General features: G+C 55.2%; 3 protein-coding genes and 1 long non-coding RNA gene across 7 annotated transcripts in view; 3 read left to right on the top strand and 1 right to left on the bottom strand.

The window, feature by feature from the left end:
* Window positions 1-17,737, top strand: part of HOXC4 (homeobox C4) — a 60,585-nt gene that overhangs the window by 4,412 nt on the left and 38,436 nt on the right. The window lies entirely within an intron of this gene.
* On the top strand, window positions 799-4,315 carry HOXC9 (homeobox C9). Its single transcript, XM_007125727.4, has 2 exons — window positions 799-1,413; window positions 3,169-4,315. The coding sequence occupies exons 1-2, from the start codon at window positions 876-878 to the stop codon at window positions 3,411-3,413; spliced, it is 783 nt and encodes a 260-aa protein (XP_007125789.1). The 5' UTR covers window positions 799-875; the 3' UTR covers window positions 3,414-4,315.
* On the bottom strand, window positions 6,025-9,879 carry LOC114486489 (uncharacterized). Of its 3 annotated transcripts, XR_008617699.1 has the most exons (5): window positions 9,845-9,879; window positions 9,393-9,447; window positions 7,255-7,370; window positions 7,065-7,163; window positions 6,025-6,660 (listed from the first exon to the last, which is right to left on the bottom strand). It is a non-coding gene; the product is annotated as an uncharacterized lncRNA (long non-coding RNA). The 3 variants fall into 3 exon arrangements; XR_003680336.2 differs by lacking the exon at window positions 9,845-9,879 and having other exon boundaries at window positions 9,393-9,511; XR_003680335.1 differs by lacking the exons at window positions 9,393-9,447; window positions 9,845-9,879 and having other exon boundaries at window positions 7,255-9,011.
* On the top strand, window positions 9,969-13,603 carry HOXC8 (homeobox C8). Its single transcript, XM_007125726.4, has 2 exons — window positions 9,969-10,526; window positions 11,902-13,603. The coding sequence occupies exons 1-2, from the start codon at window positions 10,091-10,093 to the stop codon at window positions 12,192-12,194; spliced, it is 729 nt and encodes a 242-aa protein (XP_007125788.1). The 5' UTR covers window positions 9,969-10,090; the 3' UTR covers window positions 12,195-13,603.

Raw genomic sequence — 17,737 nt, 5'->3', positions numbered from 1 at the left:
TTTGCATATCTGTGCCAAACCCAAGAGAGGACTTCTCGTGACAAAGGTGTACGAGGTCCCGAGGTCCTACCCCTCCCACCCGCGGACCACCTTCCCCAAGCTTCCCCTGCGCCAAATTTGGGGGGCTGAGTTGGCCAGTGGCAGAAAGACGCTCCCCTTCCCCTCCTTCCCTCCCTCCACCACAGCTTCCCCAGTCCCCTCCCACTCTCCCTCCCTCGCTGCTGCTGCTCCTGAAAGAAATACATACATACACACTGTTTAAAAACGTATTTTTAAAAGCCACGTTCGGAACTGACAATCGCTGATCTCGGCTCGCGCAAAGACTGCGGGAGCGTCGGGGCCGACAGAGACGGATTACGTCAAGAAATAGTTCCTCCACCTACCTCGGCCGGCCTCTCCGCCCCTGCGGGGCTCCTGCGCCCAGCTCGGCCCCGGGGGTCCGGAAACCCTGGCTTCGGGGAGTGGCACTTGCACCCCATTAAGAAATCCTCCCGGGGGTGGGGGCGGAGGCCATCTGCTTAGGGATGGACACGAGCCAGGGGCTTCTCTGCTGAGACGCGAGTTGTTCTGAGAGGGTGGCCGGGTCCTTGGGTCCAGAGTTGCGAACCCCCAGGAAAACGCAGGTCGCGGGGATCAGCAGAGAGAAGGGGGTGGGAGAAGGTTAAAAAAAAAAAAAAAAAAGCCAGGAAAAAAAGCCCCTGCGCATTGATCCGCGCCGTATTTTTGGGTAAATACGATCACGTGGGGGCCGGGGAGCCAATGAGCTGCGGGGAAAAGGCTGGAAAAATAATTACCTGCCTTGATTGTTCTGTGAGCAGATAAAAAGTACATATACAGTTCATACAATAATCTTATGTATGTAAAACCCTGTTACGATGTCGGCGACGGGGCCCATCAGTAACTATTACGTGGACTCGCTCATCTCTCACGACAATGAAGACCTCCTAGCGTCCAGGTTTCCGGCCACGGGGGCTCACCCCGCCGCCGCCAGACCCAGCGGTTTGGTGCCGGACTGTAGCGATTTTCCGTCCTGTAGCTTCGCGCCCAAGCCGGCCGTGTTCAGCACGTCGTGGGCGCCCGTGCCCTCGCAGTCGTCCGTGGTCTACCACCCGTACGGCCCCCAGCCCCACCTCGGCGCCGACACGCGCTACATGCGGACTTGGCTCGAGCCGCTGTCCGGCGCCGTCTCCTTCCCCAGCTTCCCGGCCGGGGGTCGTCACTACGCCCTCAAGCCAGACGCCTACCCCGGGCGCCGCGCCGACTGCGGCCCGGGCGACGGCCGCAGCTACCCGGACTACATGTACGGCTCGCCCGGGGAACTGCGCGACCGCGCCCCGCAGACCCTGCCCTCGCCCGAGGCGGACGCCCTCGCCGGCAGCAAGCACAAAGAGGAGAAGGCCGACCTGGACCCCAGTAAGTTGGGAGCAATTTTCCTTTACAACCCGCGCGGGAGGGGAGGGGAGGCCGGGCGGGGGGAGCCGGATTACAGCCCCTCCGAGGCGCAGGGAGCGCGGGAGAGGGGCGAGGGGGTGAGGACTCAATAAAAGCGAATTACCTTGGGGAGCTTTCAGGGGCGGGAAGGTCTGAGAAGGGGGCCCAGGGAGCCAGGTTGGGAGAAGGCTGAGGGGTGCTTCTCTCCCAGGATCTAGCTTTGATGAGACCCCCGCCCGCACACCCCCGGCCCAGGCTTTTTGGTTCAGTCGCTACTTTCGAAGAAATGCAGACAGGGCCAGGGGATGGGGTGGGGGCAAGGTTCATTTTATGGTTTGGGGTGGGATGGGAGAGAGATGGGGAGGACACTGGGGGCAGAGAGGAAATAACCCCAAGGAGAAAAGCCACCCCCTACCTCCCAGGCAGTGTAGGGGTCCTCACCCCACTAGAGATTCCTAAAACAGAGGGTCCATGGGCTTCTCCCCCAGGAACCCTGGGCGAGGGGTCTGGGGGCTTTCCCAGCCTGGGAACTTGGAGAGATCAGGACTTCCAGAGTTGGGGGAGAGAAGTGGGGTCCCAGTCTCCTTAAACTTGAGAGCCCTCTTCTGAGCGTCTGCAGGAGAGAGGGGTGGGAATGGGGGTCAGGGATGAGGAGTGGGGAGCGGGAAGCGGTATCTCCCCAGATTAGAGAATTGTACACACACACACACACAACACACACACACACACACACACACACACACACACTCCAATCAGGGAAACAGGAACATTCTCAGTATTGCAAAGAAAGGCAGGGGTAGGTGAGGTGAGGTGGGGTGAGGTGGAGTGGGGGGACAGGTGAGAGCTGCAGGTCCAGAGAAAGAGGAAAGAAGGGGAAACAGCAGGGGAAGAGGTGCAGCCCCTGGGTGTGAGGAAGTGTCTGGGGGAGTCCCAGGAGGGGGTTGCAGGAAATCCTTTCCTGCCGCCCCATAAGGGGCCAGGGCCTAATTATACCCCTCTGAAGGCTTCCCTCCTTGCCCTCAGCTACTCCCATAAACCTGAAATTGGAGGCTTGGCTCCTGCAGAGCCTGTCCTGGGGCTGGCAGGAGGAGGGGGCACTGGAAGCCAAACAGGGAAGCTAAGATATAGGGGAGCCTGTCCCCAAGGCCAGCAGCTCCCTGGGGAGAGGAGAAAGGCTTTTCCCATCCCAGCATCACTTTGAGAATTCGCCTCAACAGGGTTGAATTCTGAGAGAGCGGAGATGGGGCGCTGGAGAGGGTAGTGAGGGGCTTGGAGACTCTCAGGGTCAGGAAGCAGAACTGCTGAAATTTCAGGACTTGGTCGTGGGCTGGGAGGATGGGAGGGGGCAGAGGAGGAGGGAAGTGGGGAGGAGAGAGACCTCGCTATAAAAATAAAAAACAAGAGAGAGAAGCGTTTATGGGCCTATGAAACGGTTGGGAATTTGGACTTTTTATGGGGATATTCTCGAATTACTACTCTTGAAGCTGAGGACCAGACTGTAGAGGCTTTGATAGCTTCGATTTCCTATCGTTTTAGGTGCTGGAAACTGAGGAGGGGGAAGATGAGGAGGGGGGAGAACGCAAAAGGAGTAAGGGGGGAAATTCCTCAAGCAAAACGTACCCAAATTCAGGTTCAATTATTGGGTTTGGGGAGCGTGGCTGAGGCTAGGGGTGGGGTGGCAGGCGTCCTGGACTGGAAAGGGGCTCCACTGACCCCTGCCTGTGTTTGGCCCTCCAGGCAACCCCGTGGCCAACTGGATTCACGCCCGCTCCACAAGGAAGAAGCGCTGCCCCTACACCAAGTATCAGACGCTGGAACTGGAGAAGGAGTTTCTCTTCAATATGTATTTAACCAGGGACCGTCGGTACGAGGTGGCCCGGGTTCTCAACCTCACCGAGCGGCAGGTCAAAATCTGGTTTCAGAACCGGAGGATGAAGATGAAAAAGATGAATAAAGAAAAAACCGACAAGGAGCAATCCTAAACCCTGCCCCAGCCTGCTGCCTCGGCACAGCCAAGGGAAAAACAAAAAACCCACAAAAATACCCCAACCCAGGCGGGAGACAGCACGAAAAAGAAAAGGAAAGAGCAAGATAGAGAAAAGCCAATCGGCTTAAAAAGAAAAAAAAGGGAAGGGGAGAAGGAAAACTCTTGCGATTTGGGAGGGTTCAGTGTTGAGAAATTGGTGTTTTAGTTAGTTCTACCCAGCAAGGAGGAGGAGGCCGGGAGAGAAACCGCGTTCTCTTCTCCCAGCGCAACTGAAATAAATGACACACACAAATGTGATTTTTTTTTCTCCTTTCTTCAGAGAAGCCAGTACTTGAATCGCTATATTTCTATTTTTTTTTCTCCTGTGTTGTATTTGGTCCGGGCCATCCTTCCCCAGGCGTGGGGTGCTCTGCGTGCAGATTTTGTACAAAAAAAAAAGACACACATATACACAAGAAGGCTTCCCAGCCCAGGAGCTGAGGGGCGAGGGCCGGGGACCATGCCGCCGGCTGGGTCCGGCGGCTCAGGCCAGCGCCTCTGGCATGTACATAGTAGTGTCTCCTCACCCCCAGAGTCCGTCCTGTAACGTGCTTCTGTTTGTTATGGTAGAACAGCTCTGTGTTAATATATCGAAGTCACTTAAAAAACCAGAAACCCAACCGTATCCAGTTCTCGTTATTTCTCCTCCCTGTGGCTCCCAGGCTTCTGGCGTGGAAGAAGCAAGTGCTTAGATCCTTTGGGGGAGGCGGGAGCCAGGCAAGGGGCTCCCTCTGCTTCGGAAGGGCAAGTCCCTGCTGCTTCTCCAGGCAGGGTGCAATGGGGCTGAGGGCTCCCGGGGTGCAGTGGAGGCTGCCGAGGCCCGGGTCCAGCTTGTGACTGCCCAGGCTGGCTGCCTGTGAGTCTCTTGGTAGCTCGATGGAGTCCCTGGGGTTGGGGGCACGGCATGAATGGTTTTCCCTGGCTGTAATTAATTGTAATAATTTATGAGTACATGAGATCAGAGGGAAGATATAGGTAAAGATGAAAGTTGGGTGCTGGGTGAGGGCCCGGGCTGGATTCTTGCCCGGCTGCATCGGTGCTTTGAGGGATGGCTTGTGGTGGGGGGGCAGTGCTAGGGAGGAGGGTGTGTGGTGAATGGTGAGGAGGAAGGCCCAGCAGGCCTCAGGGAGCCGGACAGGCACTGGGCATTGAGAGTGAAAGAAGGAAGATGCAGAGAGAGAGTAGGGCGGGAAGAAAAGGAGGAAGGAAGGAAAGAAGGAAGGGGGGCAAGGGAGGGAGGAAAGAGAAAGGAAAAGAGGGAAAGAAAGAAAAGGAAGGAAGGGAGAGAGGGAGGAAGGAGAAAGATGGCAAAACCAGAATCAGATTTAGTTTCTACTTCTCAATGTATTCTCAGCTCCTCTCTCTCTCTCTCTCTCTCTCTCCACCTCCTAGTTCTCTCTTTTCTAATCAGTCTCTCTCTGGTGCTTAGTTTGAATGTTGATCTGGGGGTGAAGGGGTTATGCTGAGCGGCTGCAGCATTTCTGGGAGATGGCACAGCTAGGGCCCAAGGAAGCTGGTCAGGGATTAGCCAGGAGTGGGGTGTTCTCTGGTGGCTGTCGGACCCAAGGGCCAAGAATGTGGGGATGTGTGTAACAGCCCAATGGGGCTGGTTGGCTGCATGGCACCCCAGAGCACCTTCCCCAGAACCGGCAGTTTTCATCTGCTAATCAGAAGCAGACTCAAGCTGCCGGGTATGACTCGGCCCAGCGCCCCCATTCTCGGAAATCCCCCAATCTGGAAACTATTAAACTCAGACTGCTTGAAATATAGCCCTTTAATATCTCGGGCTGCCCATTCTGGCGAGGGTGCAGAGTGTTGCTCTGAATACTTGGGGAATACCACCGTAGAAGAAAATAATTGGGGACCCCAGTCCCTGTGCAGCTCCCTCCATGGCGTCACCTTACAGGACTGGTGAGGCACTTGTAGGGACCAGCCCCTTCCCCATCATTTGAATCTCCTACCCCCTCCTTCTACTAAATACTCCAATTTCGGGGGCTGGAGGAAGGTGGGAAGAGGTGAACATTTTGTTTTGATAATATTTCCTCTCGTCTTCCCCGCTTAAGAAGAGACCTTCCCAATTCCAGAAGCGATTGTTTTCTCGGTCCTTTTGAAAGGTTCTTTGCCTGTAGTTTTCTCTCTTTTCTCGCTTCCTCGCTCCTCCCCTGGGCCATTTTGCTGTTCTGTGACCCTGGCCTCAGTTCCGCACCGGGCGGAGGACAAGGCATCCGTCTCCCTCGGTCCTGACCGCCGGGACTCGGGCTTCTCTCCGGCCCGAGCTCGGCGGCGTTTCCGGGCCTCCACCCCGCCCCTGCTCCAAGGCCCTGTCGCCTCCCCTCGTCCGTCCGTCAGCGCGGCCTGCTTCCTGCGGCCGGCCTGAGCCGGCCTTGCTCCGGGCAGGAAGGAGGGCCCTGAGCAGAGCGTGGGATCCAGAGCAGGCCCACCCGGTCCAGCCCACTGTTCAGTACCATCTCGGCTTCCAGCCTGCAGGTCAGGATTGGATTCTAGTTTTATTTATTGTCATTTGTGAACTCAAACCACAACAACACAACACACATCTGGGGAAAGAAACGAAAGCTGGGGAGGAAAGAGGGGCTTGCAAACGCCCCCCTGCCCTAATCTTCTCCTCCCACCTCTCCTCTGCTCCTTTGTGAGAATCACAAAACCCTAAAGGTTGTTCCACTTGGGAAGGCGGAGGATAGGTACATTTCCGCGGCCCCGAAATGCCTCTTTTATGGCGCTGTTTGTCTCCCTGCGCTGGATTCTGAATGGGGCCGAACAAAACAGCAGCGCGGAGCTGGCTAGACGTCTGGGCTTAATTGTTTTATGGGTTAAATAAGGTGGACACTCTTTCCTTTGAAATCGGATTATAGGAATGTTTTGTCTATGGTCCACGGAGAACAGGACCTCACTGGCTGGGAGGGAGAGGTGGAGAGAGCGCGCGCGTGAGAGAGAGGGATGGGCTACAAACCAGGGGGCAAAGAGCCGGGAGAAGTCAGAATCCCACCCCAAAGTCCTGCAGGCGTTAGCGGAATAGGCGGTGTGGACCAGCGGCAGAGTAAGAGGAGCGAGGAGTTTAGGGTGCGCGCCGCGGGCAGGCGGTCGCGGGAGCTTGGGGGCGTGCATCTGCGTGCGCGGAGGTGTTCCGAGGCCAGAAATGCGCCTGAACGCGGGGGAAATCGCGGCAGTTCCTTTGCACAGTGTCTCTTAATGCGGGAAGGGAAGGTGACAGAAAGAAAAAATAGTGTGAAACCTTTGACAAGGTTTATTTCGAGAATTTAGAAAACAAAAGAGCATTGGTCCGGAGGGAAATCCCTTCCGGGGATCCCTCTCACGCGCACCCATTTGGAAACTCCTTCCTCCCACCTCCCACCTTTGGGTCAAGCCTGGGGACATGCTTGCTCTAGCTGTTGGCTTTTTCCCGGCCGGACTGCATTGGAGAAAGTGGACGCGAGGTGGCGCTGTTGCTCAATGTTAGAGGCGGCGGCGGTGCCCCCGGCCGGCCTGGCCGCACTGACGTTTGAGGCCCGGCCCCGAGAAGCAGCGACGAGAAGGCCCGGCGCCCCGGCCCAGCCCGGCCCCTCTGGCTCTGAGCAAATCAGTCTCTCACCTGAGGTGTAAATAAATCGCGAGTGGCGGCGGGAGATGGGCCCTCTCGCTCTGGCAGCAGACTCGGGAATCTCAGGAGGGCGGGCGCCGAAAATAATCGCTTTGCGGAGGAGATAAGCACGAAGCAGGCAGCGCGTAATTAATACGAAAAGGCAGAATGACCCGGACAAACGAACATAAATCCGTGGTACCTAGGAGGGCGGTGCAGGCCTCGGGGCGAGGGACAGAGACGCCCCAGCAAGGATGGGGGGCGAGGGACAGAGACGCCCCAGCAAGGATGGCTGCTTGCTGTTCCTTTATTTCCAGGCTCCCGGAGCAAAATCAACCAGATACGTGTAAAAGAAAAAAAAAATCAAATGAACTTAAGAAAGAAAAGGCGAGGGACGCGCCCCCCTCCACCCCGAAAGGGGAAACCAAGTCCAACCAGGGATTTCGGGACTGGTGGGCTCTCGGAGCAGACGGTGCTGGCAGCACACTCGGGACAGTCGCATTCCAGGACACAAAGGCCCAGAAGAATAGCTCTGTGGCAGGGTTTTCGCTGGACCATAAAGTGTCGAGATATCCCCCCAGCCCCTAAAAGATAAGGCACAGGCCCCAGAGCGGATCCGGCCTGCCCAGCCTCCTCTTTCCAGGAGGGGAAGAGAAAGTATTTATGACAGTCCCTAGTGACCTAGAAGCTGGGAGCCCAGAGTCTGTCTCCTTCAGCTCAGTAGCCACAGAACAGGCTCAGAAAAGCCAGGGCCAGAACCAAGGCTGCAGCGCGCTCTGGTTGTGGAGGAGACCTCTGTCATGCCCTCTACTGCCCTGGATCCTGGGGAGGTCTGCAGCCCTGACACGGCCCTCCGCTGACCCTCCCCTCCTGCTGCTCCAGGGCCAGAGTTCTGGGTGTCACAGAGTTTGGGCTGTCCCTAAGTCAGACAGGGGTAGGTTCTTCCAAATTCAGGGGATCCTGGAAGCGTCTCTTGCTGGGCCACCAGTGACTCTCCTTTGGGAATTTGGCTGAGAGTGGCCATTTCCTCAGCAATTATTTAGATACAAAAGGGGGAAGCTCATTCTCTCTACACCATCCTCCCCTGCACTTTCATTTCTTCCTCCATCCCCAGAGCTGGGCTCTGGATGGGGAAGAAAAAGATCTGGTTTTCTAACTGCCTCCTTCCTCATCCAACCCTGAAACCCCAGGATGTGGAAGGAAAATAGGTAGCCTTTTTTTTCATGATGCAAAGAGCTAAAGATGCATGTGTGTTTATCAGGTCTTATTTTCATATGTGCCTGGATGTGCATGTGTGTGCTCAGGGTCTGTGAGGTGATGGGGTGCTTCCCGGCATGCGTGATAGCTGAGTGAGCATGCATTTGATGTTTTTCAGAATGGAAGGCAGCACATACAGTATGTGTGGATCCCCAGTATGGCCCCGCGTTGCCCTGTGTATGACAACCTCACACACTGTGGAGGGGGAGGACCGGAAAAATCATTCTTATTGCTCTTCTTCATTCACCTGCACACAGCACACATATCCACAGCTCTCTGACTTTCTCCCTTTTCTCTCTGTCTGGGTTAAGTCCACATAACTGTACATGTTTGTGGCCAGGAAAGGGTGCTGATGGAATAAGGTTCCTTTATCCATTAGAATTAACTTGAATTTACCCAGTCTTGGGGATGGGGGAAGCCCCCCAGAGAAAGTGTGGGTAAATATTTAAAGAGTGTCTGTTGACAGTTCCCATCCACATCCTGGCCTGGGCAGCCTGCCTGGGGAAGTGTAGGGGGGTGTGTGGTGAAGCCAGGGGGCCCCTCCTAGCCGAACTGGCATTTCCTATGGGGTTAGGGTATGTGGGGACAGCTAAGAGGCCTGCTTTAGTCTCCTCCAACCCAGATACAAGGGGTCTCCTAAGAAGAAACCTCCTGGATCAGCCCAGCCAGAAGCCAGGGATCCACCAGCTGCCCTCTCCTTCTCTGTCCCCACCAGCAGCTTTGCTCTCCAGCAAGCTCGTGGCTATTGCCCGGGCTTCCTGCCTCAGGCAGGAAGGTTCTGAAGGGTCAGTGCAAGCCCTGACTGGGTATATGGAGTGCCCCCCGCCTCTGGCCCTCTCCACTACCCACAGCAGGCAGGCAGGCAAGAGAACCTTAAGGATCTAGGGAAGACAGGGCAGCTTCCCACCCTGGGGAGGGGCAAGAGTCATGGAGGGTTCTGATGCCTGAAGTGTTTGGGGATATGATGCGTTTGTTCCTCCTCAGAGTCCCCAGACTTAAGGATCCCCCCCCGGGGATCCCATCTTTGGGGGTTAGGGGAGCAACTGTTTCTTGTTGGCATTCAACCCCTCGGGGGTCTTATACCTGTTGAGGTAACCTGAGTTGACCTGCTGGCTCAGGTATCTCTCTCTGTCTCTCTCTGAGAGGAAGGAAAAGAGAAGGGGGGAGAGGCACCTTCAAATCTGAATGCGCACCTTGGAAAAGCTGGCCCTAGTCATTAGCTAGGGCTGGCTCACCACCCCCCAACATACCACACCCCCATCCCTCCCCCTTCCTCCCCTGCCCTTCTTCCAGGTCCCCCCCCCAGCCCTGAACCCCTCTACCACCCGCCCGCCATCCCTCCCTTTCTTCTCTCCCTCTCTCCCTCTCTCCCTCTCTCCCTCTCTCCCTCTCTCCCTCTCGCCTGTCTTCATGTCGTGGATTGATGAACGCGAATCGCGTGTAAGCGCCGCCACCGCCGGGAGTCTGAGGAATTGAGGAATTCGCCTGGGCTGTTAAAGGAAAGAGCTAAGTGCGAGAGCGCGAGCTCTACCTACCGACAGTGAAGAGAGCCGCCGCCGCCGCCGCCGCCGCCGCCCGCTCGCCCGCCGCCGCCCGCGCCCAGCCCGGGAGCTGCGCCGCCCCGCCGGCACCCAGGCGCCCCCCACCTGCCCAGCCCGGCCCGCCGCCCCGGGGAGCCGGCCGGCCTGGGGATCGCTCCCGGGGGGAGGGCAGTTTCGGGGTCCCGGGCGGGGGAGTCGGGAGCCAGAGGGGAGAGGGCGGCGGGTTTTCATGTGCCCAGCATGAGCTCCTACTTCGTCAACCCCCTGTTCTCCAAGTACAAAGGCGGCGAGTCCCTGGAGCCGGCCTATTACGACTGCCGCTTCCCGCAGAGCGTGGGCCGGAGCCATGCGCTGGTGTACGGGCCCGGCGGCTCGGCGCCCGGCTTCCAGCACGCCTCGCACCACGTCCAAGACTTCTTCCACCACGGCACCTCGGGCATCTCCAACTCGGGCTACCAGCAGAACCCGTGCTCGCTGAGCTGCCACGGAGACGCCTCCAAATTCTATGGCTACGAGGCGCTCCCCAGACAGTCCCTTTATGGGGCTCAGCAAGAGGCGAGCGTGGTGCAATATCCCGACTGTAAATCCTCCGCCAACACTAACAGTAGCGAAGGACAAGGCCACTTAAATCAAAACTCGTCTCCCAGCCTCATGTTTCCATGGATGAGACCCCACGGTGAGAAGCCTTTTCTCTTTCCCCCTTGGTCTCCCGCGCTCCGGGGTCTCCCCGCCCCTTGCCTCCTTTTTGTCTGCCCTCGCTTTACCTCCTGGCTTGGGGCTCTCTCGGGCCCCACCCCCGGGCGTGAGTGGGTTTCTGGAGGTTGGGAGGTTCATCTGGGGGTGGGGCACGGAGTTCGCCTGGGAGATTTGGGGGATTGGGGTGAAGGTGGGGGAAAAGGTGGTGTCTGCGTGCAAAGGGTTAAAAAAACCGTTTTCTCCACTTCTGTCAGTCAGTCAGTCTGTCTGTCTCTCTCTCCCCTCCACCCCTCTGTCTCTGCCATCTCTAGTCAAAGTTGGGGAGGTGGCTGGGAAGGGGCCGGGGACCCTGAGGTTATCAGCCTTTGGAGCAAGCCAGTTTGTCCATAAGGCAGACAGCCTCAGTCCAGGACAGTGGCCAGGCTGTCTTGGGGTGAAGGGAGACCCCTGCTTCCCTCCCCTAGCTGGGTCAGAGGGTGGCGGGACCCCAAGGACAGGTGCTCTGCCTGTCTGTGGCACCCACCACCTCCTCTCAGAGAGCTAGCCTTAGGGCCACTACCCCAACTTTGCTTTACTTCTCTCAGTTGGAGAGAAGAGAGAGAGAGCCAGGGAGGAGAAAAAAGAGTCCCGGAAAGGATGGAGGCCATGCAGATTAGAGAGCTCTGAGGTCTGGGGGACCCTCGCCAAGCTGTCCCCAATCAAAGGCTTGCGGGGTCTCCCTGAGACCCTCAGGGCAGCTCAGGTCATGAGCCCCTCCACGGGTGGCCCCTCAGAGCCCAGTTTCGAAGTAAAAGGGGATGCGAGAAGGTGACAAGTTCCAGTGGGGATGGCCCGTGATTTATTTGCTGGTCTCCAGTTAGCAATCAGGCCAAGCAGTGATACATTCCAGGAGATCAATTATTTTTCTTCTGGAAAAGCATTAGGCAGAGAGATCTGAGGAAGGGCAGTGAACAGAGCCCCACTTCTTCACCCCCAGCCCTTATGCCTTCCTTTTGGAAACAGACTCTGTACCCAGCCCTGCTCACCCAATGCCCCTCTGCACTTGTGAACAAAGGTGCAAGGGCCAGTTTTCTGGGACTGCAGGCCTGGGGAGACTCTACAGTGCCCCCCTGGCCTCTGCCAGCCCCTACTTTCCAGACAGACCCCAGTCCCTGCCCCCCCCACCTCCCAAGGTGAAGCCAAACCAAAACAAACCCCCAAACTTTCCTGCCCTTGCCTGATTTACACTCTTGCCTTTTCTGCAGGAGGGAGGGGAACTGGGCAGACCACAGGGGGGACTTCAGGGGAGGAAGAGTGACAGGGGAAAGCCAGGCCCCCACCCAAACATAACCAGACTGGGCTTCTGTTCTGTCCAGCTCCGGGGCGGCGCAGCGGAAGGCAAACTTACAGCCGGTATCAGACCTTGGAACTAGAAAAGGAGTTTCTCTTTAATCCTTATTTGACACGAAAGCGCCGGATTGAAGTCTCTCACGCCCTGGGACTGACTGAGAGACAAGTGAAGATCTGGTTCCAGAACCGAAGGATGAAGTGGAAAAAGGAGAACAACAAGGATAAACTGCCGGGAGCCCGAGACGAGGAGAAGGTGGAGGAAGAAGGAAACGAGGAAGAGGAGAAAGAAGAGGAGGAAAAGGAAGAAAACAAGGACTGAGCAAAAAGGAGAGGACCCCCCCCCCTTTAGCAACTCCCTTGAAGTTTCGTTTTATGGTAGCAGATAAATTGAGAAGTTTACGACTGTCATTTGCTTTTATAGAGAATAGAATGACACTCAAAACCCCAACTACCTGTCAGATACTTGCAGCTCGGGTTTTATTACCTTTGGACTTCCCCGGATCTTTATTTGTTTGGGGACTGGAGCGGGGAGACCGAGACACAGCGAAAAGTTCTGGGTCTCTGTCTCAGTCGTTGCCCCAACACACACACTTGTCCGTCCCCCCACCCTGCTTAGTCCTGCCTGGATTTTAAGGTCTGAGACCTGGCGTCTTTGCCCCTTCTCCCGCCCCGTCTTGACAGCCTGCCGCCTCCCTGCTTCTCTGGTATTTATTTTAGAGGGGAACCCCCTCAAACTGCAGAAGAAGTCTCGTGGCTTTGTTTTCAAGCTAGGATTAGTGTATTAGATTGACATTTTTTTCCCCAAAGGACAGAAAATTGAAGGAAGGAATGAAAAGAAAGGGAAGATGTTCAAAGACATTTAAAAAATGATAGCGAGGAATATCCCCTCTCCCTCGCTGGGGCTCCCCGCTTAGAAAGACTCCCTTGACTTTCTCTAGGAACCTGATGGAAACCTGAAGCAGATGGGGGTCTCCCCCTCCCCCCTCCCTTTCCACAGGGTAGATAGGAGCCTGCAGTCACCCGCTAAGATCCTACCTAGCCATCCCATGGTCACTCGGGCCCATGCCTTCCTCCCCTTTCCTGTCTAATTTCTGTTGTCGGGCCCAGCTTCCTCTGAGCTGCATTGGTGAGCGCTCAGAAATCACCATAATCATGAAAATAATAATAATACTGATAATAATAATAATGATAATAAATCTTTAACATACTACCTAAAGGGAACCTGCAATAATCTTGAAAAAAATAAAAAAGAGAAATTTTTTAAAATCCTAATATGGGAGAAAAAAAGAGAAAAAATTTAAAATAAAAAAAAAGAAAGAAACCTTCAACGTATTTTATCACTACCTATAGGAAGAAATCCCGCTTTGAGAGTATTTGTAATGCGGTTTTGTTGTCGTTTGTTGCTGCTTATTTCAATAAGAAAAACCCAACAACTGAGACTGCCTAGCCCGCCGGTCCTGTGCGCTTTTATTGTGCTTCTAACCCCAGTAGAGTAGAACTAAATTGCACTGAATGTATAGTTAACTCTGTCTTGAATTCTCTGTTTATGCAATGTGCTCGAAAGAAAAAAAACGTTAAAAATATATCTATAATAATAATTTTTCGTCATTTGTCTTTATGTCCAGCTATGAATGTAGATTTTGTGTCCCAGCAGCCCTGTTTCTGGTCCAAGTACTTTGTATTGTATACGTGAGTCATAATTAAAAAAAAGAGGAGAAAAATAGTTGAAGCTGCAATGACTGACTTGTTTTTTCCCTAGCACACCCCCCATTCTCTACCCCCCTCCCCTCCTTATCCTTCTTTTTCAACACTCTGGTAAAGGTTTCCTACACTGATTTGACTTGGGGTTGGGAGCACTCTCGTGGAGAGGAGCAGGAGAGTTGAGAGGGCAGGCTGGACTGGGAGGGCAGGTGAAAGGGGGGAGGTGAAGAAGAGGAGGAGGAGGAGGAGGAGGAAGATGCTCTTGGGAGAACCTTGGCTCCAAACAAAGTGGGTTTCTGGATGCCAGGATCCCAATGGGAAGAAAGCGTCTTCTCCCCGCTTATCCCTCTTCTTCCTCCTCGTCCTGGGCTGGGCCCAGACCAAATATCTGCCCTTGTGCCCCTCCGGCAACTAGGCCTTTTTCTTCCAGGGGCTGGGGCCGAGGATGAGGATGAGGCAATGGGGTGCTTTCTGATCTCCACATGCCCCTCATGGCCAACCCTTGGTACTCAGCACCCAGCACTAGACCATGAAGAGGGTGGGAAGGATGTGAGGCTCAAGGCAGTCTGGAGGGCTTGGCTGGAAGAAGCCTGAGTGTGGGGTCTAGGAAGCTTAAGCTCAGGGGAGAGGAGAGAAGGAGAAGGTGAGTGGACTGGCATGCCAAGCAGCATGGGCCCACAGTCTGAACTGCGAATGCGGCCAGCACAGAGCCATCGCTGTCACCTAGCCCGCTTGCACTTACTCCAGCCCCTGTTCTGGCTGTTTCAAGCCCGCTCCTGGCTTCACCTTGGCAGTTGGGCAGCCTGCCCTGCCCTTATAATGTGGGTCAATTGGCCTGGGTTGGGGGGTGCTGTTGAGTGTACAGTCCCCCACCCCAGCCACAGCAGGGTAAGGACAGTCTTCATTGGACTCCTCATTCCCCAAAATAAAGGGTTGAAGGCTAAGGGACTCAGGGGGCAAGGTGTCTCTCACTCCTCCCTGGAGGGTCCTAGACAGAGAAATCTGTTTATGCCGGTAAGATCCTGGTCAAATAATACCAAATTCCAGAGTTACAAGTCGTCTGATTCAGTCATGAGAGGGGGAGAGGGGAGGGGAAGGGATCTTCTGGTCTTAAAAACCAGACCCCCAAAGACTGAAATATTTTTGAGGCCAGATCCCTCTCTCTGTCTCTCTCTCTCTCTGTTCCCTGGTCAATGATTTTCCCAGACTTAGGCCCAGGTCGACTCTAGTTTTGTGTAATTTCACCCGCATCTGGGTGCCTGGCTCCCACTCAAAGTGGTCCTGAACACAGGATTGGATCAGGCGTCATTAATGGGGGACTCCTGCGGCCCCAGCGAGGCTGCCGATTGGAAGCGCAGGCTGCGGGCAGCCGGGAACAGCTTTGAGCAGCTCTGGGGGAAATGTTTCAGAACCTGGGGTCCCTGCTGCCAGCCGCGGGGCATCCAGGTAACCCTGTCTGCTTCGGGAAACACCGGCAACCCGTCGGGGAGGCCTGAAAAGAGAGCATTTTGCTACGACCTCAGGCCTTCCCACAGGCGTCCAGACTCCGAGGGCCGGCGAGGGCCGTTTCATTTTTAAATGTGGACTTCTGATTGCTATTAATACAAATCGCTGGCCCGGTAGCCGAGTAGGTTGACCCTACACTAAGTGGCTTCGAAGAACCTCGCCGAATTTTCCCCACACCCAATGCCCCATTCAACGCCGGCCGTGCAGTGGCGGTGTCCCCAAGCCCGGTGTCGGAGGGCTGGGTGCGTCTGGCACCCGGCATCGCTTGCGATGCGAAGCATCGGGTGGGCCAGACCAAGAGAGCTCCAGCCGCCCCCTCTGGCAGCACCCGACTCCCGACCCCTGGTGCCCACCGCCTCTGTGTTATCGTTTGGAGAGAAAAGGAGGCAAAACCCGTTTTATGGGGGAACTTAATTGCGAGCGGGTTGCACTCTCTTTAGAAACGCGTCCTCCCAAATGCTCCCGCCGTCCCATTACCGGAATGGGGACCGTTCGGCTGCAGCAGATAGGACTTTCTCCCATTCTTTACTTGTTTATTAGCCAATCAAAGTGGCTTCCGAAAGCTATTTGTGATTTGTGAAAAATAGTATCTTTCAAACTGCTGAGTTGAAGCATCTCGCTCATTTCGCTTTGCATTTATTATTCTAATCCCAACCGTAGAGAAGGGATAATGCAGCTATTAAGTTGGGGGGCAAATTCGTTTCTCTGGCATTTTTGAAAAATTTCGGCATTTTCTCTCCCTCCCCACTTCACTGGAGAGGCCAAGAGAGTAGCAGGCCTGCAGGGGATCTGGGGGGTGAGGGAGGTAGTGAGTGCCCTAAAGGGTTCCTTGGGAGAGATGGGAGAGTGGATAGGCCTCCCCAGCCTCAGCTTCCTTTAATGAGATGCCCCAGCGGCCGCGTGTTGGCTAGAGAGCATCACCCTGCCCCAGTTAAAGCAAACTCAAGACAGGTTATGCCACAGACTAGAAGTAAAATTTCCGGTGAACTGCCCGCAGTGCTGCTCTATTCTCCCCTCGGCCCATTGTGAAAAGCTTGGGCCAGCGCTTCCTTGTCGTAATTTTTAACTACCTGTTATAAAATTTATGGGTGGGTTTGTAAAAGGGACGAGGTCTCTGCATCCGGCTGAGGAACTGCTTCTCTTACTGTGGAGGAAGTTTGGGGAGGGGACGAGAGACCCCCTGTTGGTTGGGGTGGGGGCACCCAGCCACAGAAGTCCCCATGCCAGCTTAATTTGGGACCAAGGGAAGAACTTTGCGCCTTCAGATCTCCAGCTGGTGGGGAAAGTGGCTGGGTTGCGACTGGTTGGCAAATAGTCTCTATGGGGGAATTTATTCTGGGCTCCCCCACGCTGGATTCATTGCCAAAATCAGGGGTCTGGAGTCTCGGGTGCTCGGTGTTTAGCATGGAAAGTGGAATTTAGGGAAGAATTGGTTCTTTTTTCAGAGCCTCCAAGGTGTGTCCCAGCTGCCCAGATACTGGAATTGTTCTGAAAAAGGCAGGCGGGTATGGGCCACCTGATAAGACAGAAAAGGCTTCACATGACCATGCACCGAAAGGAAAAAGAAGTGGGAGCCAAGATCGTGGGCCTTTATTTTATTTTTAATTCTAGAAAGATTAGGAGGAAGCTGCCGTCTGAACCTAGGAACTGAGGAGACCTGACACTAGGGATGGTCTTGGGGAAAAATGTCATTCGTTTTCTCTGAGAAAGGAACCTGGGGATGACAGGCGCTTTGGGGGTTCTAGAGGCTGCCCCCCCTTCCCATCCCTCCTGCTGCCTCCGCAGGACTGCCCAGGACCGGTCTCAACCCTCTCTGCTCTTCAGACCATGGCCAGATTAGGCTTGGTTATGAGGCCTCCAGCCGCCTGCCCCTCCCGTTCCTAGCTGGGGTGGAGTGGGGGGGGTGCTTCCCGGACGCCCCATTGGGAAGGATGTTGTTCTCTTCCTAGAAAAAACAGGGGTAGGGAGGGAGCAGGAGTAGGGAGTGAATCCCTTCTCAGTCCCTTCATGCCGCCGCCGGCACTGCCCCAATGCCACAAACCTTTGCAAAGCTTTGGTTCCGCCAGAGCCAGCCTTAATACCCCATTTATTAAGGAAAATATGTAATATTCGGTATGGCAAAGGGAGGCAGCCGACTCAGCGGCCAGAATCCTTCCTTCTCTCCTGTCACGTCCCCCCGTTGCCCTTTCCGCGCTAGCCAGGAGCAGCCCGGCCCGTGGGGAGTGGGCGGTGGGTGGGGATGGGGTGGGGGTCTGGGGATGCTCCCTCTGCGAGAGAATTGGGTAAACATGGCGACCGTGGCGCCCATTTGCACACGCTACACAAATGCATCGCATTCCCGGTTGTTTGCAGAAAATTTACAGCTGAGTAATAAAAGTTTACGATCGACTCACAAGTTGGATTGGCCACAAGAAGTCATGTGGATTCCATCCATGAACGTGAACTTTTTATTGTGGTTTGTCCGTTCGGAGCGCTCCGCAGAACAGTCCTCCCTGTAAGAGCCTAACCATTGCCAGGGAAACCTGCGCTGGGCGCTCCCTTCATTACCAGTATTTTTTTTTTAATTAATCTGATTAATAATTATTTTCTCCCCTCTTTAATTTCTTTCCTCCCAGATGGAGTTGCTGGAAGCTGGAAGCACTTGGGGAGGGGGGT

The sequence above is a fragment of the Physeter macrocephalus genome, chromosome 6 (assembly GCF_002837175.3).
Source record: "Physeter macrocephalus isolate SW-GA chromosome 6, ASM283717v5, whole genome shotgun sequence".
Classification (NCBI taxonomy): Eukaryota; Metazoa; Chordata; class Mammalia; order Artiodactyla; family Physeteridae; genus Physeter; species Physeter macrocephalus.
The sequence above is the reverse complement of the archived record's forward strand: the minus strand, read 5'-3'. Positions and strand labels throughout refer to the sequence as shown.

Excerpts from the sequence above, each read along its gene's own strand:
- HOXC9 (XM_007125727.4), top strand. The coding sequence starts at position 876 with ATGTCGGCGACGGGGCCCATCAGTAACTATTACGTGGACTCGCTCATC. Across the intron at positions 1,414-3,168 it reads GAAGGCCGACCTGGACCCCA|GCAACCCCGTGGCCAACTGG; the intron begins GTAAGTTGGGAG and ends TTGGCCCTCCAG.
- HOXC8 (XM_007125726.4), top strand. The coding sequence starts at position 10,091 with ATGAGCTCCTACTTCGTCAACCCCCTGTTCTCCAAGTACAAAGGCGGC. Across the intron at positions 10,527-11,901 it reads TCCATGGATGAGACCCCACG|CTCCGGGGCGGCGCAGCGGA; the intron begins GTGAGAAGCCTT and ends TGTTCTGTCCAG.